Consider the following 27315-nt stretch of genomic DNA (forward strand, 5'->3'; position numbering starts at 1 on the left):
GCATGATTTGCCTGGAAATCAACAGAAGAGTAGGGAATGCTTTAAATACTGTACATGAGTTGTGGCTACTACCTTTTAGGAAACTAAGATCCATTCCTGAGCTTAAGACAACAGTGATATTTTTGGGTTAATTTTTGTTCCTACACTGCTATTCTTGTTGTGTGAGAGAAATGCTGAGGAAAAGTTTTCAGCTGTTGCTATGGTTTCTTAGAATTTGTTTTTACCCAGAAAATAGTTGCAAAAAATCAAAGTGTTTGTCATTAAAATTCACATTTTTTTCAAGATAATACTGCACCAACTTAAAAGCATCACATATTATTTACATATATTTCGGGCAATCACAAATATTAGAGAGAAAATCGTGAGTACAGTAGTTCATCTTTAGTTCCTATTGGCCATGTACTGTGTACTCAGAACAGTGTAGAAAGTTCCAGGGAGCAATAGAATCCTAAAGTACAGTCTTCTATTTCTCCCTTATTAAAGTTAATGACCACCTGAGGATATTCACTGATTTACATTAATTTACAGCAGTGACTGTTCCCAATTTTCCCCTTCAATCTCCAGCCTGATCAGGTGAAGAGTTACTCTATTATTCTGCATTTTTCTATTGTTTTAGAATGCCTACTCCTGGGACATTCTATTTGTTCTTCTAACATTTTTGTTATTTGTGCCAAACTTTTGTACACAGCATTTCTATCCATGACTGCATACAAGGATATTACAAGCTCTACTGTGGAACAGATGGTTGGTGCTGAGTTGGGTAGCAAATCAGGATTAGAAGGTGGGCTGAAGCTCAAAAGAGATTGACAAATAACTACCACAGCTGACAACTAGAGATCCATGAGCAGTATTCTGTTGGTAAAAGTCTGCACCTTAGATTGAAAAAGAATGGACTCTTCCAGTACCTTAACACTAACAGATTTGCTATAACATGCTATCAGCCAATTTGTGGCTTTGGCTCTACATTTCTTATACTGAAAGCACAGTGCTGCAATTTAATGCATCACTTTTAACCAGTTTCAACCACACAGTGGTATATATGTGTTGCATTTTGATTTTGGATACTTGCCCTTTCTGTGCCCATGTGCTAAACTGGGAGTTTTGAAAGGCAAGTAGCCTTTTCTAATACTATGCTAAGGACCTGGGGGCACTCTTTTGGCTATCTTCCTCAAATATGCCTGCATTTACTGTAATAATGGATCCATTTCAGTCGGGCTTCAGGCTGTGCCACAGCACGGAAACGACATTGGTCACCCTGCTGGATGATCTACTTTGGGAGGCCGATGGGGTCAAAATGTCCTTGCTGGTCCTCCTTGATATCTCAGCTGCCTTTGATACCACCGACCATGGTATCCTCCTGGAGAGGCTATCCGAGTTGGGGATCGGTGGCCTTGCTTGGCTCCGGTTCTTCTTGGAGAGCCATTCCCAGAGAGTCCAGCTTGGGGAGAATGTATTGGCCCCTCAATTGTGGGGTCCTGCAGGGTTCGATCATCTCCTCAATGCTGTTTGACATCTACATGAGGCCACTGGAAGGGGTCATCCGGGGATGTGGAGTTTCATGTCACCAATATGCTGATGACACCCAGCTCTGCATCTCTTTTCTTCCATCTCCAGTGGATGCCTTTCTGTTCCTTGAGTGATACCTGGAGGCTGTACTACAATGGATGCAGTTGAATGGACTGAGGTTGACCACACAAGCGGAGGTCTTGCGGGTGGGCACTCCCGATGTCAGTGGTTTGGGGAATTCCCTCTCTTTTATGGTGGCGACTCTCACCACAAAGAATGCAGTTCGCAGTCTGGGGGTCCATCTTGACCCGGCACTCACCATGGAGACCCAGGTAGCATCCGTGGTTTGGTCTGCCCACTTACATCTTCGGTGGATCACCCAGCTGCGTCCCTATCTAGAGGCGCGGGCACTCCTCACGTTGGTCCATGCACTCGTAGTCTCAAGAATAGACTACTGTAATGCTCTCTATATGGGGCTTCCTTTGAGACTGATGCGGAGGCTTCAAATGGCCCAGAACATGGCGGGCGGACTATTAAGAGGGGTGAAAAGATTCCACCATATATCCCCCATCCTGGCTGCCTTACACTGGCTACCTATTTGCTTCTGCATCAATTTCAAGGTGCTATTATATACAAAGCCCTAAACAGTTTAGGCCCTCGATACTTGGCAGAGCACCTTCTTCCGCCTAGTTCTGCCCGTATCACCCATTCCAGTCAGGCTGGGCAGCTGAGGGACCTAATGCCAAGAGAGGTCCAAAGGGAGAAAACTAAAAACTGGGCCTTCTCAGCAGTGGTCCCTTGTCTCTTGAACAACGTGCCTGCAGAGATCTGCCTGGCCCCCTCACTAAGGGTCTCTAAGACCAATCTGAAGACGTGGGTATACAGACAGGCCTTCCTTACAGCCATCAACTAGGCTATCCCCCCCCCTCTTGCATTCTGCTGTTAATTTGGGTTGTAACTTTAGTTCATTTATACCTTCTTGGTTTATTTTTTATATTTTGTTTAAACCATGCAGAGTAGACATGTTCTAGATGGGCAGTATATAAGTTTCATAAAATAAATAAATTATAAGTAGAGCATCTATTTTATGATTCTGCTTGCATGTGTATCTAAAAGTGAAAGTACCACTCCCCTCTACTGTATTTTATTTCTTCACATGGGTGAAGGAGACCACATAGACAATGCTGTTATTTTTTTGTGCATGTTAGGAAAACCACACTACAATTAATAATTTTTGTTCAATAACAGGTAACATCAAGGTAACTAATCTGAATTCTTCCTTAGTACTTTAGAGGAGCATAGAGTATATTGACACAGGGGAGACATTGTCTGTTCTTCAGGCAAAACCCAAAGGTGAAAAAAACGGCCTATGACATCTTAAAGACTGTTATATTTTAATGTGAGCTTCCATGGACAAGTCCAGTTCTTCAGACATATCAAGTGAAATACAGCAAAATATGGACTTCACAAGTAAAATATTCATGCTGGCTTTGAGAGTCAGTGCTGTATGTTTGCATCTTACAAGTGCAGTAATTTATGACCTGTTTGTTCAGTTCTTTTGGTTTGTAAATAGACAATTATGCCTGTTCTGTTCACTTGCAGAGAACTGTCAGTGCAAAAGCTCAATTTTCTTAGGCTCACTTTACTTCTGCCAATGCCTATTAAGTGACCTCCAAGCAATCTACTTTTCTATATGACAAATAGCTACATTTTCATGAGGTTCCACCCGTTTAGGTGGGTAGACCTAGTACTATATGCCATTTTCATATGTTCTGGAAAAAAACTTCCTTGGTTTTAGTCTGGGAGAGGTGGGATGGTAGCTGAAGACTGGATATACACTTGATGCAGATTTTAATTGTTTTTTTTTTTTAGTTAAGTGCTCTCTCTCTCTCTCTCGCTCCATATGTCACCGGGAGGAATACTTACTAAGTAACTGATTTTATCAATAGGGACCAGCTTAAGACATCCAGTAATGATTTTACAACTTTCATTGGACCTACATCTACCTATTTTGCATGGGCTAAACCAGTGGTTCTTCACCATTGTTACTCGGATGCTTTTGAACTGCAACATCCAGAAACCCGTCAGGACAGCTGGTGGTGAAGGCTTCTGGGAGTTGCAGTCCAAAACTCCTGAGTAACCCAAGGTTAAGAACCAGTGGGCTAAACTATACCATGCTGGATTGGAGTATGCACCTGCATGGTAGAATAGGGCCAAAGCTATAGTCCTGAGTATTTGTTATTGTGTGCCCCACCTGGTTCCCGATAGTTTTCAAAGAATATTATTCTTGCACAGATCTTTTGTTAAGTATTTTGGCAGTGTTTCTTGCAAGGATAGTATGTAGGTCAGCCTACTGTATTATCTAATGTAACATCTAGATATTTGGAGGCAAACCAATGATGTAGTCAGATGCCCTTCAAGGAGATAACATAACATTTCCAAGATGTCTGATAATTTCTCAGATGGAAGAAATGTATCTGAATCTTAACAGGGTTGGGTTTAAGTTGATTTTGTGGACATTCAGGCAAAAGAACAAAGAAAGCGCAAAGGGTGAGGGAAAGGAGATAATAAATTGGTTTTTATGAGTCATACAGTAGTGACTGGCGGAACAGGAGCTGAGCTGGACCTACTACTTCCTTAATAATCATCATTGTGTGCCATCAAATCAATTCTGACAGAAGGCAATCCTCTTCAGGGTTTTCCAGGTCGAAGAGTGGTTCCCAACCTCGGATACCTCAGGTGTTCCTGGACTGCAACTCCCACAAACCCCGTGGTGAGGACTCCTGAGAACTGCAGTCCAAGAACACTTGAATTTCCCAAGGTTGGGAACCACTAGAACATACTCCGAAAGGATTTACCATTCCCGTTCTTCTAGCGGATGCCCTGGGATTGTTCAGCTTGCCCAAGGCCACCCAGATTGGTTCTTCTCCTAGGAGGATCCAGTGGCCTACCGAACTCCCATCTGCTGGTCCACAGCCCGAGACCAAAGCCACTGAGTTAGCCAACCAGTTCTTATCGCCTCCTTGCTGCTGGGTAATTATGCTGGGCCACCGAAAGAGGGGGAGGGGCGCCCCGCCCGCTCGTTGCTAGGCTACGTTTCATATAGATCACAGACATATCAGATGTGAGTCACTTCAGGCTGCTGTGACGTTTTTCATAATTCTCAGGTCACAGCCTAGCTGCTTCAGCCTCTATGCCCGAATTCCCCCTCCCTATCTTTTTTTACTCCAACCAAATGTAAACCATTCTACTAACCAACAGCAGCAACCCACTTAAGATGGCGCCAAGGCACAGCAGGGATGCTCACGTGACCTAAGGACCCCCCCATCTCTTTCTGTTGCAGCGGCAGGCTTTTTTTGGGGGGGGGAGACAAATCTCGCGACATCTTGAAGTCATCAAGGAGGGAAGGGTACTCGCCAGAATTCTTACGAAACCTGAAGGGGGGGAGGCAAGTAGGGAGAAATCTCGCGTGAACAGAGCCATAAACATTGTATAGTGAAGCCTCGCGATACCATCTAGAGGCCTCCTGGATTGGGAGAGGCCCGCAGCCTGCCTAGTTCTCGCGGTAGCCTTGGGGTGTCTTGGCCCTCCCCCCACCTCTTTAAGCGGAGTGTAGAGTTCTCCCCGCGATATCTTTTGCTGCAAGCAGAGGTGGGGGGAGGGGAGTGAGAGGAGGAAGAAGGGGCGTGGTTTGCGCGCTGAAGTCAGCACGGCGACTGCGAGGGGGCGGAGAAATATATAAAGGCCCGGGCCGTACTGGGGGGGTTTCAGTTAGAGAAGCGATTCCGAGGCGAAACCGAGGAAGCTGCGGCAGCCGAGGCTAGTTCTACGTCTGTTGAATCTGAGTTTCTCTACGCGGAGCGGGACATCCCGAGACGATCTCTCGTTATGAGTCATGTGGCAGTGGAAAATGCCCTCGGTCTAGATCAGCAGGTGAGAAGCCACGAGTTATAAAATAGGCCTACAATAGTAGGTTGTTATGCCCCCTTCCGATTTCCCTTTTCCTGGAGCTTCTCCCGGCGATTCTGGCTCTCTTGTTCTCCCCATTTCTCTTCGTAGCGGGTTGTTTTGGTGCTATCCTTTTAGTGGCGTATTTAATTGTGACGCAGTTCCTTTTGTAGAGGCCCTTTTATCGATTTCCCCTTGTGCGTGATCGTTACTAGAGAAAATTTTTCCCATGGGGAAGAGCGGCGGGAATTGAGAAGCTGGGGAAAAGATACAGAGCGGGAGGGAAAAGGAGAAGGGTCGCTCGGAGAAAGTGCCGCCGGGCCGTACGAGGGCCGGTGGGCAGGCCTTGGCCTGCTCTCCGGGCTTTGTGCGGCGCTGGCGGCTGCTCGATCTGCCGGGCCCCCTAGTGGCGGTGGCTGAGAACAGCAGCGGATGGGCAGACAACGGCGGCCCTTGTGCGCATGTCGAAAATATAGTGTGTGTGTGTGTGTGGAGGGGGAGAGGCGGTGGCAGCGCGTGCGCATTTCCCTACGGGGGGGAAGGAATCGGGGACGGCAACTGCTCCTAGTCTTCGGTTTTCTCCTCCCCCCCACCCCAGCTCTCCTCTCCTTAGGATGCGCCCGCGCCCCCCATGTTCCTTTGTTCTCGCGGCTGTGAAGGAGGGCAGGGCAGGATGCTTTCTTCTCCCCCCACAACTTTCCAGTTCCTTTCGCCTTTTATTTTTTTTTCCTTCCTCAATCCTAAGGGATTTCCCGCCCTGCGCGTGGCCGTTTTTCGCTTGGCGTTGCTCGGGGCTGACGCAGGCGCGCGCGGGGGTTGGGGGGGCGCGTTTGTCCTCTGCGGTGCGCGAGAGGCGGCTCCCGAAGTAGGTCACGGAGCCGGCTGGGGGAAGGCGAAAGAGGAGTCGGAGATCACGTGACCCCCGGCAGTGCCGGATTAGCGGCGGCCAATGAGAGCGCGGGCTGCCGCTCGCTGCGGTAGAAGTGGGCCGTAAACAGCCCGGAGGGGGAAGGGGGAGGAGGGGGGAGAGAAGAGCCGGGGCCCCAGCATGCCTTGGCTCGGCGCGCGCGGGGTGGGGGGGGGGGAACAACCTTTGCCGGTCCTGGAAAGCCTCCTGGTCTTCCGCGCGCTCCGCTTGCCTGCCAGGGTACCTCTTTCTAGACCTAAAATGGCGTCGTGCCTTTTCTCTGCAATCAAAGTAGTGATTTTGTTTTTCAGCCGGCGAAAACTAACCGTCCAACATGCTTTTCAATTATGTTTAAAAACGTCATGAAATATTTTTCTTGGAATAAAGGGTTTGAGGGTTGTTGTTTTTTTTGTAGGAGGCAGGTTTTTATAAGACTAGATGTTAAATTGGTGAGTTTTAAATGTTGAAAGCATAACAAGCATAACTGTTGTCCAAAAGTAACTGATACAATTTCTGCTACTGGTCACAAGAAGTAATTGATTCTTCCTTCTGTTTTGCTAGTTTGCTGGTCTAGACTTGAATTCCTCAGACTCTCAGAGTGGAGGAGGTACAGCAAGTAGTAAGTATATTTTTCAAAAGTAAATATTTTGTTACAGATGTAGATTTGACATGGTCTAGTGGCACAACAGAAAAGGTTAGCATGTTTTGGTGTTTGGAGAAGGAGACAAATTGTACTATGAAAATATTGCTGTGAGAACTTCAGGAGTCATGAATCTAATTGGCATTTGACACAACTGTTACACAGTAGAACTTTTTTAGTTTGCTAGAAAAAAAAATTCAGACACTAACTGCTTAAACTAGTTTTGAGGTTAACACATCAACTGTAATAAACATGGGATGAGAATATATTACAGGCACAGTTGAGTGAATTGGGTTCAGTTAAAATGTTATTACTTAGTTGTGGCTAAAATGGAATGTATATGTGTACAAAGTAGCAAAGCAGTAATGTACCACAGTTGTTAGGGTTTTTAAAATAAAATTTTACCTGTATTGTATAAATGTAATTTATGGATGGGTGAGTGTGTGCAAGTATTGAGTTATTAGGGAGTAGGAGATATGTTTTGTGTTTAGTTATGGAGGATTTAGCTAAGACAGGAAGATAACAGATGTTAAGTGCAATAATTTTGTTGGTATGAAATCTTCATGTTACATTTCTGTTCTAAACTAATAAGTGTTCTGTATTTTCAGAAGGACGCTACATTCCTCCTCATTTGAGAAATAGAGAAGCTTCGAAGCAGGGTATGTGCCGTTGGTGCATTAATATTTTAGTTTTGGGAGATAAGTATTTCATTTTAATGCTGCCTCACAACTTAGTTGGCAGATTTTCAAGTGCTTGGTGCTTTGGTTCATATAAGTCATGAATTCATTTTTAGAAATAGGAGTAGTGAAGGTAATGGTAGGTGCGTAGGTACATTGCACATTAACTTTGGGGTGTATGAAAAGTAATCTTTGCATGGGGTGGGTGGGTGATGGACTGAATTCAGGTTCACTAAATATGAGCAAATGGCTGGTGAGTAGAGAAAAGGTATCTTGGGCCTGATTAGCATAACTCCTTTAGTAATGGTGTGGCTTGCTACAATGGAAACAATGCTGTTTGTCATGAAATAATAGTGGAAAGTACTTTGTAAATTGTTCTATAAGTTTATAGTGAAACTATGAACAACTATAGTTGTCAAGTAAAAGTGTACCTGGTTTTTCAAATCTGAACAAGTGGGAAACTAGAAGAGGTTTTTAGTGTTACTGAATAAAACAAGTGTTGATTGCAAAAAACCAAAACTTTCTCTTTTTTGCATGATAGTGGTAAATATGTAGGTGATGGCTTGTCATGCTTTCAGAGGGTTCATATTTTTTATAATAGACTTTTGTAGGATAGGATGGTAAATCATATAAAGTGTTCTGGAAATAGATCTGGGTGTCAACTTCATACTTTGCAAGGTAGTTTAATTTTCTGTCTTAGTGGCCTTACTTTATATATAGTCATATTGGTCTCAGTGGTTAAAATTGAACAGTCAGATTGGTTCTGTAACTAAACATGGCAAGCAATCTGGAATCTTCCAGATGTTTAGAACAGCTTGCATAACCCTAGGTCAGTGATGGCAAACCTATGGCACACATGCCATAAATTACTGGATCGCTACTCCCCCCCCTGCCCGCTGCCAAACCTGAGCAGGCGGCTGCAACCGCAGTGCTAGTGTCCGGACAGGCAGGCAGGTCAGGATCCAGAGCAGCTGATGCTGGCGGCAGTGGGAATTTTATTCCAAAATATTTGGAGGTTCAGTTTCTTACAAGGAATTCAGTGGAGGGGGTTGGGGATAATTCTTGCCCTATTATAGTTATCTTTCTTTGTTCTACCGCAAATAGCTTTTCTGAGTAAAACACATGTATTTTATTGAGGTGAGAATTTGGTGATAAAGTGAACCAGTTTAGTAATAGTAACTGGGTAACCTCAGGAGAGCAGAGAGTACAGGGTTTACTTTTGCATGTGGTTTGCATCTTGTCATTGAAATATACCAAATGGTGGGTCTTGTGACAGAGTATGTTGAACTTATTCTTGGATAAGAGAAGTTGCTGCTCATTTGAGCTTCTGATTTCTAAAGTATTTCAGCTGTGTTTTCACATTTTTTATAACTGGAAGCTGGAAACTTAAAATTTATATCCTTTAAATTCAGTGTGGGGTTTTTTTTTTTTTTTTTTTTTTTTTTTTTGGTATACCTCTTGTATACCACAACAATAAAATGAGTCGTGCTCCTGAGTCATGCAGAAGTGTGGTAATACTGCTTAGTATTGATAAGCTTGTCTTATCCCTCACCCTTCTCATGGCAAGTGTGAGAGGAGTTTGTCTTGCAAAGACACAGGAATTACCTTAAAGCAATCCCCAGTTTTGGTGGCCTAATGTTTTTGACGGCAGAATTCATCACTGACCAGATTTAATGGCATATGTATATTGCATTCTCTTGGGGCATCTGGGATGGTACCTTATAAGGGGATTGTGGGAATACAGAACATTATAGTGCTTTGGTTCAAAGATCAGATGCTTTTAGGAATGGGACAATCTTGACAATAATGAGAATTCATTAGCGCTTCTGAGAATGTCCCAACCTGGGAAATAGAGATGTGGATACTGTATACTGCACCAGCTGGACCTAATGGGGGTCCAGCCCCTGGGATCTGACCATCTGCTCATGTGTCCCAGCATCACAGGTCCCACTCTTTTGGCCAATGACTCCAGGAGCTCCTCTTGTCTCCCTGCTCGGCTGGCCACTCTCAAGCCCTAGTCCTCCTATCCCTGTGAGCCGATCAGGAAGGCAGCGGAGCTCTTGGTGCCATTAGCAGGAAGAGTGGGATATTTGTGAAACTGGGACGCATGAGGGGTGGTCTGGGCCTCCTGAGAGGACCAGCTGTGATAGGGATAGTTGTATTTGTTTATGAACAGGAATATCCCTATCTCTTTGTAAGACACCTAAACTCTGTAGAGGTTTTGGCTTAGGGCCATGTCTCCAGATTTTTGTCATTCTCCTGTAAATAATGGATAGCCATATTATCACCAGTGGGGAGCTGTTGTGTTTTTTGTAAAAGCTTCATCAGCTGTTAGTTTCATGTTGAAAGTATTCTTTGAGCAAAACATTTTTTTACAGGTTGAAGAAATTTCAGAGTATCAATACGCTATAATGTTTTAAACGTTTGAATTGAATCATAATGCTGGGAGTGTTCATGACTCTTTTTGCAGCAGGCAGTGCCTATAACTATACAGCAAACTACTATTCCAGTACGGCGATGCCACCACGAAGCTGTAAGTTGGTGTCAGGCTGGAGTGATCTTGCAGTTTGTCATTTGAGAGCATGTGTTTAAGCATACTTCATAGCAGCATCTTGCTATCAACTAACAGTGTGAGCTTTTTCTTTCAGGCAGATTCTCAGGCCTACCTTATTTTCCTGCAGTTTAATATATAGGAAATCCTGAATTCATGAATAAGATAGATTTAAATATTTACCTAGCATGTCTTAGGAAAACACTGTGTAGAAGAAATGGCAGCCTCAGCAGTGGCTTCTGTTTGAGAATTGTACCCAGTAGTCCCGTTTCATATTCAGTTCCACCAAGTATTGGGATCTAGTAGTTAATAAACAAGGTGAAAATCTAATAACATAACATCACAGTAGCTTGCCAAGAGGACGTTCAAAACGTGTCTAGATCTCATTAATACTTCTTAACTAGTTGGCTGTGGCCCACACTTTTCAAGTATTTGTAGCTGTATTGTAATGTCAACATGTAATAATGGTTGGTAGATTAGAGTGGTGGGTGCCGTACTATGTTACAAGCATTAACTTAATATTTGTAGAAACAAACATACTGGAAGAAGAAAAGAACGTAGCATTTTAAAATTTATGGTAAAACACAGTATATTTTTAATGTAACATTCAGGTGTTGTTTTTGCTTTTCCCATAAATAACTTACCCATAAATGATATTTCCCCCCCTTGTGTATATGCTGGAATCTCCTGTATAATTGCACATGAACATTGTGTGCAGGATCCTTCAAACAGAGTGCATAATACCATGTTCCCCATTCCCCCAGATCTTTGTGTTAAGCATTTTAGCTGTTTTAAGTATCCAAAGAGAATCTTAGATTTTTTTTATTTTTTATTTTTTGCTTTACCTGGTCAGAATTTTGGGTTTGAAACAGTTGAATTTTATGACCCTTCAAACAACTAACACATGCATTATGCTTCTGTGGAGCGCAGCCCTGATATCTACCATTCTCAAACATTTTTGAAGCCATTGAACTCTCTTTTTGGAATTAAGCAGGGCAGGAGTCTGTCATATAACTTTGCTGACAGTAGACATCACCCCCCTCATGCTACCCCTGTACACTTGCAGTGGATGCTGTTTCCTGCCTCTTCCTCCAGACCAAGAAAGAGATGAACTTTTCCCCCCTCAGCCTTTTGGGGTTTGAGTCTTTTAGTCTCTGATTTGTTATAGATTGCTTGCCCTGGCCTGTAAAAGTGTAACCCATTTAAAGCTCTTACAGAGACTTGGGATTTGCACAGTGATGGCACACTTTGGCCTCTAGAACCTGTCATACATTAAAAGCTTAATAAAAATAGCTGTATTATTTGGCTAGAATTTTACATTGCTTTCCCATAGCTAGTCTTGTATTTTTAAGTTGGTTTTTATAAGTAATACGTTTTGGAGTTCAAACAAATTGCAAAGGTCTGCCTATTAGCAGACTTATATGTAACAGTACCGTAGATATGTATAAGTTTAATTTTTACTGAGTGCAGCACAAGATCTTGAAGACTGCTTCATGCTGTTTCAGTACCTGTTTTTGGGCCATGCTTTTGCTTACAGCATGATAGTGATAAATGAGTATTGTTGCAGAACACTAATAATACACACAAAAAGTTGCATTAGTTTCCACAGAAACCCTTTGCTCAGCTAAACGTGTAACTGTCTAAACTAAGTTTTGTAGTTTGTGGCAGCACTAATGCAGCATCTTACAAGTTGGGGCCTGAATTTCTGGTGAACAACTTGGGCCCTATGCCATGCTCCTTTTTCCTGAGGAAGGTGCCCTTGATATAAATTTCTGGCAGTAAAAATCACATTGATGCCATGGAGCTTGCCAAAACGATTTGCCAGCGCAAGTGACATTTTACCCTTTAATTGTTTAACTTTTTATTCTCTGCCAAAGATTCCCCCAGCTGGGACTCTCGTGGAGGTAATGGCTATATGAATGGATATGATCGTGACAGCCGGATGAATGGCTACGATCGTGATCGCGGTGTGTTTGGATCCAGAGGAGGATCTGGACGTGATGACAGAGGTGGGCGTGGGGATCTGTCACTTTTCATCCAACACTCCTTCAGTGACCAATGCTCCTTCCAGTAGAGATCAAAGTAGTTTTGTTTTAGAAAGCTTAGAACAGGTTACTGCTAGGACTTCCAATGGAACTTAAGACACTTTTTTTGCTGCAGTTCCCTCATATTGAAAGGCTTACTATGGAGCTAGTATTTCTTTCTGTTTGATACTTCAATGGGGGTTTGACTTGGCAGTTACAACTATTATAAAGTACTCCCTCAGAATTCTGGAGACAGAATTCTATACAAATTCTATGCTTGTATGAGTGTCTGAATTATATGGTAGCTTCTAAACTCAGCAGCCTAATTAAGGCAATTTTGCATGTTAAAGAAAACCTATCATTCTTTAGGTCTTTTCACCAATTGCTGTTCCTTTCTGTTTGCTTCACTGTGCAAGGGCATGGCTAGTGGGAGCAGTTTCATTTTCAACGGATGCTCAATTGCTAAGTCAAATTAAAACATTTAATGAGATTGAGACTTGTTAATTTAAGATCACAGTTAAGAATTTAGCGATTACTTTCTGGGGGTTGCCTAATGGGCGTACTCCAGTGCTGTGCCATAGGCACGAAGGTGTGCAGAATCCTCATTGGATGTAACTCGACAGTGTTTTTTTGGATTCACTGCAGCTTGAAAGAAGATCCAACTGTTGCTGTATGTTTGGTATCACTACATGGCTAACTTGAGCCAGGTTTTTACAGTCAATTCCACTTTGTGATACTGGCACTACAAGATTTTTAAGGGCATTCATTACCTTGCATAAAACGTACAGTAAAATATGCGGGGATGATTCTCAAAAATGGAATGCTACTTCGAAACACTTTCATGGTTGATTCCTTTTAGGTGGTTCTGTGACTTTCCTACAGCGAGATTTTGCATAACAATTTAATGAATATTGCATTGTTTCTAGGATTTGATGGTGGATGGAGTGCTGGCAGAGACAGGGATGCATACAGTAGCTTTGGTGCAAGGAGTGATCGTGGAACAGGAAAATCAAGTTTCTTTGGTGACCGTGGCAATGGCTCAAGAGGAAGGTAAAATTTTTGCTCCTCAGTAAAATAATGAAACACTACTTGGAATTTAATTATTCCAGCATCTAATGCTTCAGCTCATTGTTTAATTCTGATTGATGCTCACTAGAGGGTTAGACTTTGAGTTTAGATAACCATTATAGGAATTCCTTAATAGATGTAGAAAAATACTAATTTTAGTACATTTTAAAATAAATTTTGGATAATTGGATTTGATTCTGAATTAATTTTGCCTCATGGATTTGTTTTTATATGGGCAAGATTTTGTGGTATGAGATTTAGAGCACAGCATATTGCTTTACATGTATCATCAGTTTATGTCTGAGTGTGTTACAAACTAAGTGCAGACAAAACATGTTAGTGCTGACCACAAACTAGTCCACTGTGTGTGAGAGAGGGGGGGATACTTTCTCCAACCTAGTTTGCCATAGTAAATTTAAAGAGATCCCACTGGAAAGGGAGGGAAATCATAGACTAACTCAACTGTTCTGTATATTTTTGTGTATTGTACTAGTTATTTGGTAAATAGATAAAAGGAACATGGCAAATGGTTAAAAGTACCATGTTTTTAGGGGACGTGGTGGCACTGGTTTAAACCACAAAAGCCTCAGTGTTGCAAGGTCAGAAGACCAGCCATTGTAAGATCAAATCCACACAACGGAGTGAGCTCCTGTCTCTTGTCCCCGCTCCTGCCAACCTAGCAGTTTGAAAGCATGTAAAATGCAAGTAAATAAGTACCACCTTGGTAGGAAGGTAGCGTCGATCTGTGTCTAGTTTCACTGGCCACTTGACCACGGAAACTGTCTTCGGACAAACGCTGGTTCTGTGGCTTGGAAACAGGGATGAGCACCGCGCCCTAGAGTCGGATACGACTGGATTAAATGTCAAGGGGAACTATTCCAATCCCTGCTTGTTGCTTTTTTTCAGAAAACTAAGGGGCAGGTTGGGTCCACATTTTACAAGTGTGTTAGGGAAGGCGAAATTATTTGGTGTAGTTTGCTGTCAAGAAAAATCATTTTCTGACTAAGACGTTGAAATCTGTAAAGTCTTTATAATATGCCAGTGAATATTTTAGGGCTGCTTAAGATGCAGGCAGTGCTAAGAATGTTACTGCATGTTACTAAATCCATTGTTAAATTCAGCTTTAATATATTCCTGTGGGATGTAGGTTTGATGACCGTGGTGGAAGAGGCAGTGACTTCGATGGTATTAGCAGTCGTAGTGATAGGGGTGGTTTTGGCAGATTCGATCGTGGCGGAAACAGTCGTTGGTCTGATAAAAGTGACGAAGATGACTGGTCCAAACCACTTGCACCAAGTGAGCGTATGGAACAGTAAGTGCAGCCATATATATTTTATAGTTTGTAAATCAGGAATTCAGTGCAGTGTAATAGTATGTTGAATGTCCTTTTTTAGGGAGCTGTTTGCTGGTGGGAACACTGGCATTAATTTTGAAAAATATGATGACATTCCAGTTGAAGCAACGGGCAACAATTGTCCTCCCCACATTGAAAGTGTAAGTGTTTTCTTTATTTAAATACTGTGTTTAGGTTCTTATACTAGGATGAAAAGAGGATGGTTTTATCTTTGAAGGGGATATTGTTGATCTGGTGGTCCTCTAAAGCAGTGGTCCCTAACCCTTTCCAAACTGCAGATCGGTTGGTGGGGTGGGGTCCCCCCTACACTCATGAGTGGGTAGTGCATGCTTGTGGGGGTGGGGTGCATGTGTGGGTGGGGGTACGCTTGCATGGGGTGTGGGTGGGGAGATTTGTCTCCATGATCTGGTCCTGCCAAGGCCATGGACCGGCACTGGGCCGCATGCCAGGAGTAGGGGACCCCTGCTCCAAAGGGCTTAACTCTTCTCAGTTATAGAATTCATGATTAGAACAGTGACGAGTTAGAATTGGTGGTGAAACCTTTAATGCAGATTCCTTTTTGCAGTAAATTAATTTACTCTCTTCGGACTGAAATTGATATTTGATGTAGTTTCTAGTTGGTTAAATAGACTGCTCCTTTTCTCAAAAATGTAAGCAAGAAGATTGGAGAGAAAATGCTTGAACATGCCACAGTGGCAAAACTCACAAGTAATGTAAATAGAAGATCAGTTAAGAGAATTTGAAAAACTGGGGAAATTATTTTGACTTTTATAAATAGAGGTATAGAATCTACTTTGCAAAAAGTATTATGTAAAATGAGTAGATTTCCTGTTCTAAAATGTTGTAAATTGAGACACTAAAAACTAAAATTAATCCATGTATGCATGTGTTAAGGGATGAGGGCTTGTACATTATCAGCCTTAGAAATGTTAGATGGAGATAATTACCCCAGGCAACTTACAGAACGAATTTTGCCACGATTCTTTGGTTCTGATAGGAGAGGTGCCACAATAACTTTTTTGTGCTTGTTATAGATATGGTTGGTGGAGAAGGGAACAGTGCTTGGTTCCTCCATGGGGAGCCCACTATGTTTCTTCACAACCTGTGAAGAAGAGCACTTTTTCCATGTCTAATTCAGAAACAAATGAGACTTTCAGGGTGCTTGGAGCACTCGGTTGTTCCCTCCCAACCCTGCTCCCCCCCACATGCTGGCTATAGATGAGGGTAAGCTTCCTTTGAGGCATCACGTCTATCATTAGAACAACAGCAACAAAAAAACCCTGGAAGAAGCAGCAAGTTCTTTCCTTCCAGTGTCAGTCAGTTTACCAAAGAACCTTTCAGTAGATTACCTTTTATTTTTAGTAGGGGTGTCTCCATTTCCCACCAGCTCTTTGAAGTGATAGGCAGTTAGTAATATTAGAGCTGATGTACGAGACTATACTTTAACAACTTCAATTGGTTTGCAGTTCAGTGATGTTGATATGGGGGAAATCATCATGGGGAACATTGAGCTTACTCGTTACACTCGGCCCACTCCAGTGCAGAAATACGCTATTCCTATCATCAAAGACAAGAGAGACTTGATGGCTTGTGCCCAGACAGGTAAGTCAAATTTGCTGATAGTGCAGTTTTTGAAGCTGCAAGTGGTCTTTAAAAAAGGTTCTTGTGAACATGAAGGTAATGAATATTAAAAGATTTACAAATTTTCTGATCAGCCACATTTTTGAAGAGCAATTTCTTTTATCAAATACTGTACTGATGTACAGCATACTTGCATACATAAATAATAGTTTTTAAGAGGGCAATCTGCAGCTGAGATGGGGTGTTTTTAAGTGATGAACATCTGTTCTCTAAGTATTAAAGCTTGGTTATCACGAGCGTGACATGGTATTGTGTATTAGATATGAAATAAAAATACAGAACTAATTTTTTTCATGGTAACTTGGAATTATAGTGCAGACAGTGGTGGTATCCTGTTTTGCAGGAGGAGTAACATTTGGGGCTAGTTTGAAGGAACAGAAGTGTGTTTTGTTTTCAAGGCGAAAATGTTTCTTTCAGGGTCTGGGAAAACAGCTGCATTTCTTCTGCCCATATTGAGTCAGATATATACAGATGGCCCAGGTGATGCCTTGAGAGCTATGAAGGTAAATGTTTGTTTCATGCCATATTGTTTCTGCAATGTATCTGATAAGTATTTCACTTTTGCATTGGATTAAATTCTATTTACAGTTATGCAAACTAACTTTTGGAAGTGAATTGGTGTAATTTAAGAAATCTCTATACATTATCTGTTGCCTTCTGAGTTGTGTAACTTGGTGTGCAATAAGTAATGACCATGGAAGTTTATTAATGGCAATTAGCATCTAGAAGTTACATCATTTGCTTGTATAATAGAATTTCAGCAATTTTCTTCATTGCTAACTTTCAGCTACTGGTAATTCAGATAAAATGGTAGTAGTTCAGTGTAGGATAAACTGGTTTTCAAGAGTGTAAATATAAATGCCCCCATACTAGAAAATTAAAAAACCAATTTCCTTTTGAGAGAAGAGTTGCTGTTTGGAACAGTTAAACAACAGCACAGTAAGAATGGGATAGTGAAATATCAATTGTAGAATATCCTAACTATATCAAGATAAAATAAAGAAAAGATGGAAATAATAGACTGAACTGTATGGAGAAATTTGGAGGATTGATGTTCCTTTGAAGAACATTGTGATAAAGAATATGCAGTTGTAGAAGGTGAAGCGAAATGCAGTTTTAGAGCATTTGGAAGAAATAGAGTAGCTGGTGTACCAATATGGCTGCTTCAGTCTCCAGAGCCTGAGTATATCAAAATCATGACAATACTGACAATAAAAAAAAGTGAAAATTGACCTCCCAGACTGGACATATTGAGCATACATTCTAATCTCAAAGAAGATAAATAAGATTGATTAATTTTCCAAGTGATTATCAGAATTTTACAGTAAAGAACCTATGTGAAGCAACAAATATAATGTGAAAATGGGATTAATTACAGCATCTGAGATTATTTTTAAAAGGTATAATAATGGTTTTTGGATAACAAATATTTTCAGGAACATTTGTGCTTTTTAGATTGCTATAATTTTTCTTCGCATCAGAAAAACTTACTGCAAAAGAAACAGCGCAGTACAGCATTGGATTGGCTGATACATAATGGATAAAATGCTACCTAGGATAGAATAAAGAGGAAGAGGATGGTTTCTATTTGGCAGAACAGTTAGTACAGTAAATTCAAATTTCCCGCCCTTTCCCCCTGCCTTTTTGTGTTGATAAGTCGTAGCTCCGTTCGCAAGTCGAAGCAAAATTTTGCGAATGGACAGGTTCGTAGGTAGGGACATTCGTAAGTCGAAGTTCCACTGTATAGTGTTATAGGGAAGTTTTGTCAAAAACATGGACTGCCAGAGAGATAAATAAGTTTTAGATAAAATAAAACATGCTCATTTTTAAAGCGTTAGTAAAATGATCAAACTGAGCCTGCTGTAAACATGTATTATACTATGTATTCAGAGCATTATAAGATTTACAACACCCCTCGGTAGTTTTGAGTCTCTGATGGTCCTTTACAGCTGACATTTACAGTGGTGCCTCGCTTAACGAGCGTACCGTTTAACAATGAATCCGCATAGCGATCTATTTTTTTAGATTGCTAATGCGATCGCATTGCGATGTTCAGATAGGCAAAATGTCGCATTGCGATGATCGGTAAGCGTTTCGCTTACCGATCTTCGCATTGCGATTTTTTTTAAACAGCTGATCGGCGGTTCCAAAATGGCCTCCGGGTGCCCAAAATGGGCGCCGCAAGTGTTTTCGCACCCTGCCCTCGCTTACCGAGGGCGTGAAAATGGCAGTGCTATGGAGGAACTTTGCTGAACGGTGAGTTTGGGAGCCATAGTTTAATGCGTTCCTTTGCCTTTTTCTGTTCCGTTTTAGCGATGTTTCTGCATAGCGATGATTAATCCGGAACGGATTAACGTTGCTATGCGGGGCACCTCTGTATCTCCGAAAGGACTAATTGCAATGTGAAATCAGATAACTTTTTCCAGTCATATCAAAATTTCCTCTGGGTGTCAATTTTTTGCTCCTGTTTAGCTTGTCAAAAATGTAGCTTCAGAACTTTTGCAAACTTTATTCATCTATGTTGCTTTGTACTCCCATAAAATGGAATCCAAAGGTTTTGAAAGCACAATCTTACAGCTTCTAGAAAAAGCTAAAGGTGCAAATGCTTAGAAATAAATATATGAAGATTGGATTTAAGTTGCAGGCAAATACTTAAATTGGAAACATATATTTCCATTACAAGCTTTTAGCTATAAAAGCTATAGACAATAACGTAAATCATATTTTAGGTTTAAAATACAGGAGCTTGTTGTCTCAAGAAGCATAATCAAAAAATAGAGTATGTCTCTAAAATGCATTCTTAAAAAGTAATGTTTAGCCTTTGGCAGATCCAAATACTCTTGAGGAGTACTAGGTTTTCTCACTCAGGCCATTGCTTTTGCTAGTTTCCATTTATGCAGGAAAATGCATGATCTCTGTGTTGCTGTCTTGATGCCTTTTTGGCTTTTTGGCTAAATTACATTAGCTCTTATAGGAATATTTATTTTATTTATATTTATTTATTTATTTATTTTATTTCTATCCCGCCTATCTGATCATATTAGACCACTCTAGGCGGCTTACAGTAAAAACAACAATGTAATTTTAAAACTTTACAGCAGAAACTTAAATAAAAAATAATAATAATAAAGAACAGAATAAGAAAAAAGATCGTCAAATAGGATCTTTGTTGACATATTCCTGCCTACCTTGCAGATTGCATTAATAGCTTCTTGAAAGATAACTTTCCTTACCACAACCCATTCTTAAGGCTGTGTGTTTCATGCTTCATCTATAAAAAAAGTCCAACTGTGACATCCCCCTATAGACATACTCTAAGACGCTGGACATGATTATTTTAATAAGGGAAATTTTGTCTTTTACTTTGCAAGATGAGGCGTGTTGGCGTTAAGACCCTTTGGTGGTTGTTAAATTCATAGGGCCACCGTAAATGAAAAGTGAATTGATTTTGCACAGACACTACTTGAAGTACAGTGTTGCCCCGCTTAGCGATCGCTCCATTGAGCGATGAAATCGCTTTGCGATGGACTTTCGGCCATCGCTGGAGCGATCGCTTAGTGATGTCCTCTATGGCTAAAATTTGCTTTGCGATGATCGCGGGGGAGCGATCATGTCAAAGCGAACTTTTTAAACAGCTGATTGGTGGTTCCAAAATGGCTACCACAAAAAAAATGGCCACCCCTATTTTGCCTCGCTGTAGAGGCGCCCAAGATGGCCACCACTATGGAGGAAATTTGCTTTAAGGTAAGTTTTTAGCCCATAGGAATGTATTAAACCCGTTTTAATACGTTCCTATGGGCTTTTTTAAATCGCTTAGCGATGAAATCACTTAGCAATGTTTTTTTCCAGAACGGATTAACATCGCTAAGTTAAGAACCACTGTATCAGTATCAGCGTGTGGACAGGAATCTGTGATGTACATACAGGCATAGCATGTTCTGTTGAAGTATGGACTACATTGTAATTTTCTTTCTAAAGGGGAAACGGGTGTCATACAAGTTCTGGGGCAGTGGGGGGGTAATAGTTTGGGAGGTTGCTCTTGTAGCAGTATAATTTGTTCCAAAAGCTTATGGGCATTTTCCTACTGGAGCAGAAGGACATTCTTCATTGATTTTTCCCTCCCATTTACCTTGATAAACAGATACCAAGGTAAATGAGAGGAATAGCACACAGACTGTAGGGATGTCCTACTCCTGTACAAAAGAAATGTATCATGGCAGATTTCCCCTTTTTTTCTTTTAATGTTGCAGGAGAATGGACGTTATGGGCGCCGTAAGCAATACCCAATCTCATTAGTATTGGCTCCCACAAGAGAACTGGCAGTTCAGATATATGAAGAAGCCAGAAAGGTAACTTTTATGTGCTTCTATGTATTTATTGGTTGGATAATTAAGGAGTTCATTCTAAAAGTCTTAATCTTGTTTGTACAGTTTGCATATCGTTCCAGAGTTCGTCCTTGTGTTGTGTATGGTGGAGCTGATATTGGGCAGCAAATACGTGACTTGGAGCGTGGCTGTCACTTGCTTGTGGCAACTCCAGGTCGTCTTGTAGATATGATGGAGAGAGGAAAGATTGGATTAGATTTTTGCAAGTAAGTTAAATGGTTCCAGAAATTTAGATAATCTTACAATCCTTTTGTTTTTGGTTGATGCTAATTCCCATGATACCCTGAAATTCTGATGTCCTCTTTAATATTTTCCAGGTACTTGGTATTGGATGAAGCTGATCGTATGCTTGATATGGGGTTTGAACCACAAATTCGCCGTATTGTTGAACAAGATACTATGCCACCCAAGGGTGTTCGTCAGACTATGATGTTCAGTGCTACTTTTCCAAAGGAAATCCAGGTATTCGATTTTCCAGAGTTGTGTGGTGTTACGATTCCAGGGATATCCAGCAAACTATGGAAGGTAGTGATGGTTAAAGAGTTCATACTTGGTTTTCACAAGTAGGTAGGTAGCCAACATTTTTGGAACAGAAGTAATAATCAGAGTTCCACTTGAGTTGTTGGAAGAACTTAGAATTCACATCTGGTGAGAACTTTACCCCCTACATTGCGTGCATCCATGTGTGCCTTGTATTCTCAATAAAGTACTTTTTATTTTTATTAGATGCTTGCTCGTGACTTCTTGGAGGAATATATCTTTCTGGCTGTTGGCAGAGTTGGCTCTACATCTGAGAATATCACACAGAAAGTAGTGTGGGTGGAAGAGTCAGACAAACGGTCATTTCTGCTTGACCTCCTTAATGCCACAGGTAAAGACTGTTTGGGAGAATTCCAACACAACTCTAATGGCTCAGGTAATGAGAATCTATGTTAGGTGGAGGAAAAGCTTCAGACTTTTCCTCTTTGTTTTCTCCTATATTTGAATATTTTATTTAAATCTGCATGCAGTTAGCTTGACCAGTAAAGTTGTTGTTGTTGTTGTTGCACCATAGTATTAGTTTGTACCACTTGATGGTGCTGTAGCAGGAGGTGTGGTGTTGTTTTTTAATGAACCTGTTTGCTTGTGTAGGCAAAGAATCCTTGACTTTGGTTTTTGTGGAGACAAAAAAGGGGGCTGATTCTTTGGAGGATTTCCTGTACCGTGAAGGATATGCTTGCACAAGTATCCATGGTGATCGCTGTCAGCGAGATAGAGAAGAAGCATTGCACCAGTTCCGCTCAGGCAGAAGCCCAATCTTAGTTGCCACTGCAGTGAGTAAAGCTTTTTTGTGTGTAGAAGTACCTGTGTCACTATAGGCTGAACTTATGGAGACTGATGACTGAACTTTTGTTTTTGTTAGGTAGCAGCCAGAGGACTGGATATTTCAAATGTAAAACATGTAATAAATTTTGATTTGCCAAGTGACATAGAAGAATATGTACATCGAATTGGTCGCACAGGTCGTGTAGGAAATCTAGGTAAGACAGTCCTCATTTAAAACCTTCCCACTGTAGTGGTATTTAAGCCTTCGTGTATACTATATTTAGGAAAATGTCTGGATGTAAATAGTCGTGGTAGAGGCTGATAATTGCTAAGTGTAATGGAGATTCATTGGCCAGTACTCTGTTCATGCTGAAAAAGTTAAGGTGATATGAATGTATTGGGCATTACACAGTTAACTGTATGTGCTTTGGGGAGAGCACTCCTGCCTTGGTGGTAGTGCATCTATTCTGCATGAAACCTTAAGTTGCACATGTATAGTTGCACAACAGGATTTCCGCCATTGATTTAGGACAGTTATGTGCAGAGGAAACTTTACTTACCACATGTAGAACAAGTGGAGGAAGGAAAAAAAATGGGAGATGCCCCTTGTATATCAAAATCAAATTCCTATGGACAGTGATATGTCACCATATGCACACTACTGTGAAAGCTTTTTACATGGACATGCCAAGGAAACTGCCTAATCCAGATTCATAGTGACCAACAGTCTTGAACTTTCTTCTACTCCCTCAATTAACAAGGGGCCTTCCAATTTCTCTTCTGTTTGCCACTCCTGGCATGCATCTGTTGACCAGGTTCTTACATTGTTTTGTCTGTATGTAGACAGCTTGAAGTAAATTTGCAAATGGGCAAAATGTCGAGGGTATGTGCTTGCTGTACTACATTTTTGTCCTTGCCCAAAGATGTGATTTTTGTTTAATGTGCTCTTTGTCTCAGGTCTTGCAACATCATTCTTCAATGAGAGGAACATAAATATCACAAAAGACCTGTTAGATCTGCTTGTTGAGGCTAAGCAAGAAGTACCGTCTTGGCTAGAGAACATGGCATATGAGCAGCATCATAAGGGTGGCAGCAGTCGTGGACGCTCTAAAGGGTAATTTTAAAAAAAGCTTGGTTATCTCTAGCTATGTAATACTTCAGTTTTAATTGTTCCCAGTGCCCCAAGAGTATTGCACTTCCTATATATTTAGAACAAAGAGTGAAGTAACTGCTAGCCCATATTCTCATGTTTTGAATAGAGTATGGGATGTTGCAAAGCGAAGTTTTGTGTTTTGATTAGTAAGTTGAAAGTTTAGAAAATGATAGTAAATAGTGCTTTTAAATTGCTCATTGAAAGTCAGCCAAAGCCCTGCTTGGTCTACTACTTACCCTATAACACCAGAGTGAGCATATTGCAGAGTCCAAAACCTAGCAGGATCAATCACCCTGTCAAGGGGAAGATAAAATGTGAGAAGCCCTTTTATTTAAAAAGCCACAGGGGGTGGTAGTGCACCTATTTAAAAGGGTAATAATGGCTCCTGTTTTGCTGTACTGCAAAAAAAGTGTAATGTCTATGCACTGCTTCTGTTTTTATGTTTCTCAGCCGTTTCAGTGGAGGATTTGGTGCCAGAGACTATCGAACAAGCAGCAGCACTAGTAGCAGCAGTTTTGGCAGTAGCCGTGCAAGTAGTGGACGAAGTGGTGGTGGTGGCAGTGGCGGCAGCGGCGGCCATGGAGGTAGCAGAGGATTTGGAGGTGAACCTCTTTTTTTTGGTTGTGTGTGTTTAGAAGCATGTTGGCAAGATGGGAAGAAGGAAACCAACCTTTTTTTTTTTTTTTTTTGCTTATTAACATTCTTAACGTATTTTAAACGTAAACTGGTCCAGCCATAAACTGTTTCTCTCCTTTTCTTTTCTTGATAGGTGGCTATGGTGGCTTCTACAACAGTGATGGATATGGAGGAAACTATAACTCTCAGGGGGTAGATTGGTGGGGCAACTGATCTGCTTTCCACAGATTCTTACCAAACAAGCTAATATGGAAACCACATGTAACTTAGCCAGACTATACCTTGTGTAGCTTCAAGAACTCGCAGTACATTACCAGCTGTGATTCTCCACTGAATTTTTTTTAAGGGAGCTCAAGGTCACAAGAAGGAAAGGAACAGAAGCCCTACTTTGAAGAAGGTTTAACGACTCCATTGTAGTCAGGATTAACTCCCCTCCCACTCCTACTCCCAGATTGTATTTATAATTTTGTGACTGAGGATCATTTGTTAATGTACTGTGCCTTTAACTTTAGACAACTTTTTATTTTGATGTCCTGTTGGCTCAGTAATGCCCAAGATTATCAATTGTCTTGACAGAATTACTCAACTTGGGCTTTAAAAAAATCAAACCTTGGCACGCAGGTATGATACAACTTACAGGAATCATTGATTCATCCACTTTATACTACAAAAAAAAAACTTGTGCGGTGGCCGGCATTAGGGCTTTGATAACTCGGAGATTTAAAAAATAAAACATCTTGAAGCATATCAATGGAATTTATTTCTAATGTGGCAAAACTGTACAAAGTTAAAGTTGATTTGCTCACTCTATCCTGGATAGGTACTTAGAACCTGATAGTCTTTAATAAGCCATTCCAGTCATGATGATGAAGTGATGTATGGATACATGCATACATACAAGTGTTGTTTTAAAAGTTAATGCAAGAAAACAGCAATTCCAGTGTTTAGGCAGATTATTAATGCGAGCTAGCCAAATGGAGGCGGAACATTACAGGGAATGTTTAAAGGTCTGAACTTGAAATAGTTTTTAGGAGAATTCATCTACTTAGACTTCTCAAAATTGCCTGCCATATAAAATTGAAATGGTAGAATGGCTGACCACAACAGTGATGGGTCCACTTTTTAAGGGCCTGACTGATTTTTTTGGTCTTAACGCATGCTAGTGTTGATGTTTTTTGGTCAAGGGGGAATGAACAGGAAGAATTATGCAGCAGGCTTTATTTTAATGCAGATTCACATTACTCTGTTCAAGCTGCGTTGAAGTGTTAACTGGCTTACTGTAGACTTGTAAAATGGCTCCAGAAGAGTAACAAATTCTGAGATCACAAAGGTTGGAATGTACATAACTGCACAAGGTTTCAAATCTGCTATCAAGTGCAGTTTTAGTCAGTTTTAGTTGCATAGGTTTCCATTGTATTTAGTCTGTTATGCTGAATCTGGCCAAAGAAAAAAGTATTTCCAACAGTAAAATGTTTTTGCCACTTAGTTTTCTCTGACTTGGCTTCTGTGGTCAGAGCTGTTACCAATTCTTAAGTGGCATAGAACAACAGCAAAATCTCCTAAAGTGCAATAGATCTTTTCAAGTGTATTGTGCCTTGTTCTAAACTTTAAGTAGGTGCACTTGACAGTATTTGAGGTCATTTGTTATGGTGCTATTTCAATTAGTCTAGATTTAGGCCCTTGTACATTTTGCCCATAACTTTTTACAAAGTACTTCTTTTATTGCACATTCAGAGAATTTTATATGTCTTGTGTGCGTGTCCTTAACTTCCAATCTTATTTTGTCTCTTGGGAGACTGAACGCAGCTTGTCTAAGGAGAAGGAACTAGATTCTAAAACTTGGGACCATGGGAATAATGGTTGGGAAGAAAACTATTTGCACACGACAGATTTCTAGATACTTTTTGCTGCTAGTTTTGTGTAATATTTATTGAACATTTTTGACAAATATTTATTTTTGTAAGCCTAAAAGTGATTCTTTGAAAGTTTAAAGAAACTTGACCAAAAGACAGTACAAAAACACTGGCACTTGAATGTTGAATGTCACCGTATGCGTGAAATTATATATTTCGGGGTAGTGTGAGCTTTTAATGTTTAAGTCATATTAAACTCTTAAGTCAAATTAAGCAGACCCGGCATTGGCAATGTAGCCATAACTTTCTGATAGTAAACAAAAATTGGCAACTTTAAAATTGAACATGCCAAGGTTTTGATACACTTGTCTTAAGATATTAATGAAACACTTCAAAACACTGATGTGAAGTGTCCAGATTCTCAGATGTTTGTTGCGTGAGTTTTTGTTTAGTTGTGTGTGTTTTTTTTCAGTGAATGTCTGGCACATTGCAATCCTCAAACATGTGGTTTATATTTGTTGTATTGGCATAATCAGTGACTTGTACATTCAGCAGTAGCATTTTAGCAAGTTCTACAGCCAGCAATATTCTTCAGTTCAGATAATGATTCAATCATATGCAAAGAATGGATATAAACTTGCTGAGTGTAAAGGATTTGAACGTCAGGTCACTGTAGGTTTAGTAATTGCTTATTGTATTAGTTTAGATGCTGGCACTGCATGTGCTGTGCATTACTCAAAATTTTAATAAAATAAAAAGTTGAAATGTGTGTTATGCAGTGTGGAGTTTTTGTTTATTTTAGTGAAGTACAGGCAATGGAGTAAATTTAGATCAGTGAAGAACTGGTTTCATGGATCAGGCTTTTAATTATTTTTGATTTTTACATGAATGTGGAGCAGTGACTTAGAAACAATGTCCTCTCTAATTCATTTCTATATAATACACACTTCCATATTCTTTATCTCTGGCAAAGGTGCTAATCAAGAATAAGAACTCCCTAGTTTATGTAGAGGAAGGGCAAGGGGTCATAAGCCACATGCTCTGATCATAGTTCTTTTCCCAGTTTAACCTACAAAAAGCTCTTCTGTTTTGCTTGCTACCTTCTTTTCTTTACGACACTTCACAAGATACCGTGATTGGATATTTTGTGTCGAAGCCCACATCGTGTCCTATAGTATTTCCCACATCAGTTTAACAAAGGAAAGCTAAACGTGTTAGACAAAAGGAACTTTTAGTTCAGCAAAGCAAAACAAAATATATTGGTTAATACCAATTTTGGGATCAATAATTCCACAATAGTGTGAGTTCAGATTTCCCAGTAGGTAGTAAAAAAAAAATCCTTCACAGATTGCTGCCTTGTGGCGAAGGGGCTTGAGTAATTCAGAGAAGGTATGGGCTATGCCGTGCAGGGCCACCCAAGATAGGTCAGAGTGGAGAGGTCTGACTAAACCACCTCCTGCAATCCACTTGTAGCAGGAACTGGCAAGCCACTCCAGTATCTTTGCCAAGAAAACTCCATGGATGGGAACAAAAGGCTAAATTTGACCCAACTCCGGGAGGCAGGAGAGCCTGGTGTGCTCTGGTCCATGGGGTCACAAAGAGTCTGATATGACCTAACAACTAAACAATAACAAAAAAAAATCAATTTCCATCCACAACCAACAAGG

The 27315-nt window shown here is 40.8% G+C and overlaps 1 protein-coding gene across 10 annotated transcripts; it reads left to right on the plus strand.

The window, feature by feature from the left end:
* Positions 1-5022: 5022 nt before the first annotated feature.
* Positions 5023-26417, plus strand: DDX3X (DEAD-box helicase 3 X-linked). Of its 10 annotated transcripts, none has more exons than XM_020783882.3 (18): positions 5246-5439; positions 6923-6980; positions 7610-7660; positions 12107-12238; positions 13180-13303; positions 14469-14633; positions 14716-14815; positions 16142-16277; positions 16734-16819; positions 20567-20665; positions 20747-20907; positions 21019-21163; positions 21428-21617; positions 21833-22014; positions 22104-22221; positions 22964-23120; positions 23610-23761; positions 23929-26417. In XM_020783882.3, the coding sequence occupies exons 1-18, from the start codon at positions 5395-5397 to the stop codon at positions 24006-24008; spliced, it is 2181 nt and encodes a 726-aa protein (XP_020639541.1). In that variant the 5' UTR covers positions 5246-5394; the 3' UTR covers positions 24009-26417. The 10 variants fall into 10 exon arrangements, with proteins under 10 accessions (XP_020639544.1, XP_020639546.1, XP_020639541.1 ...); XM_020783884.3 differs by having other exon boundaries at positions 5250-5439; positions 21428-21572; XM_020783883.3 differs by having other exon boundaries at positions 5250-5439; positions 7613-7660.
* The last annotated feature ends 898 nt before the right edge of the window (positions 26418-27315 follow it).

Source organism: Pogona vitticeps, chromosome 3, assembly GCF_051106095.1.
Source record: "Pogona vitticeps strain Pit_001003342236 chromosome 3, PviZW2.1, whole genome shotgun sequence".
Classification (NCBI taxonomy): Eukaryota; Metazoa; Chordata; class Lepidosauria; order Squamata; family Agamidae; genus Pogona; species Pogona vitticeps.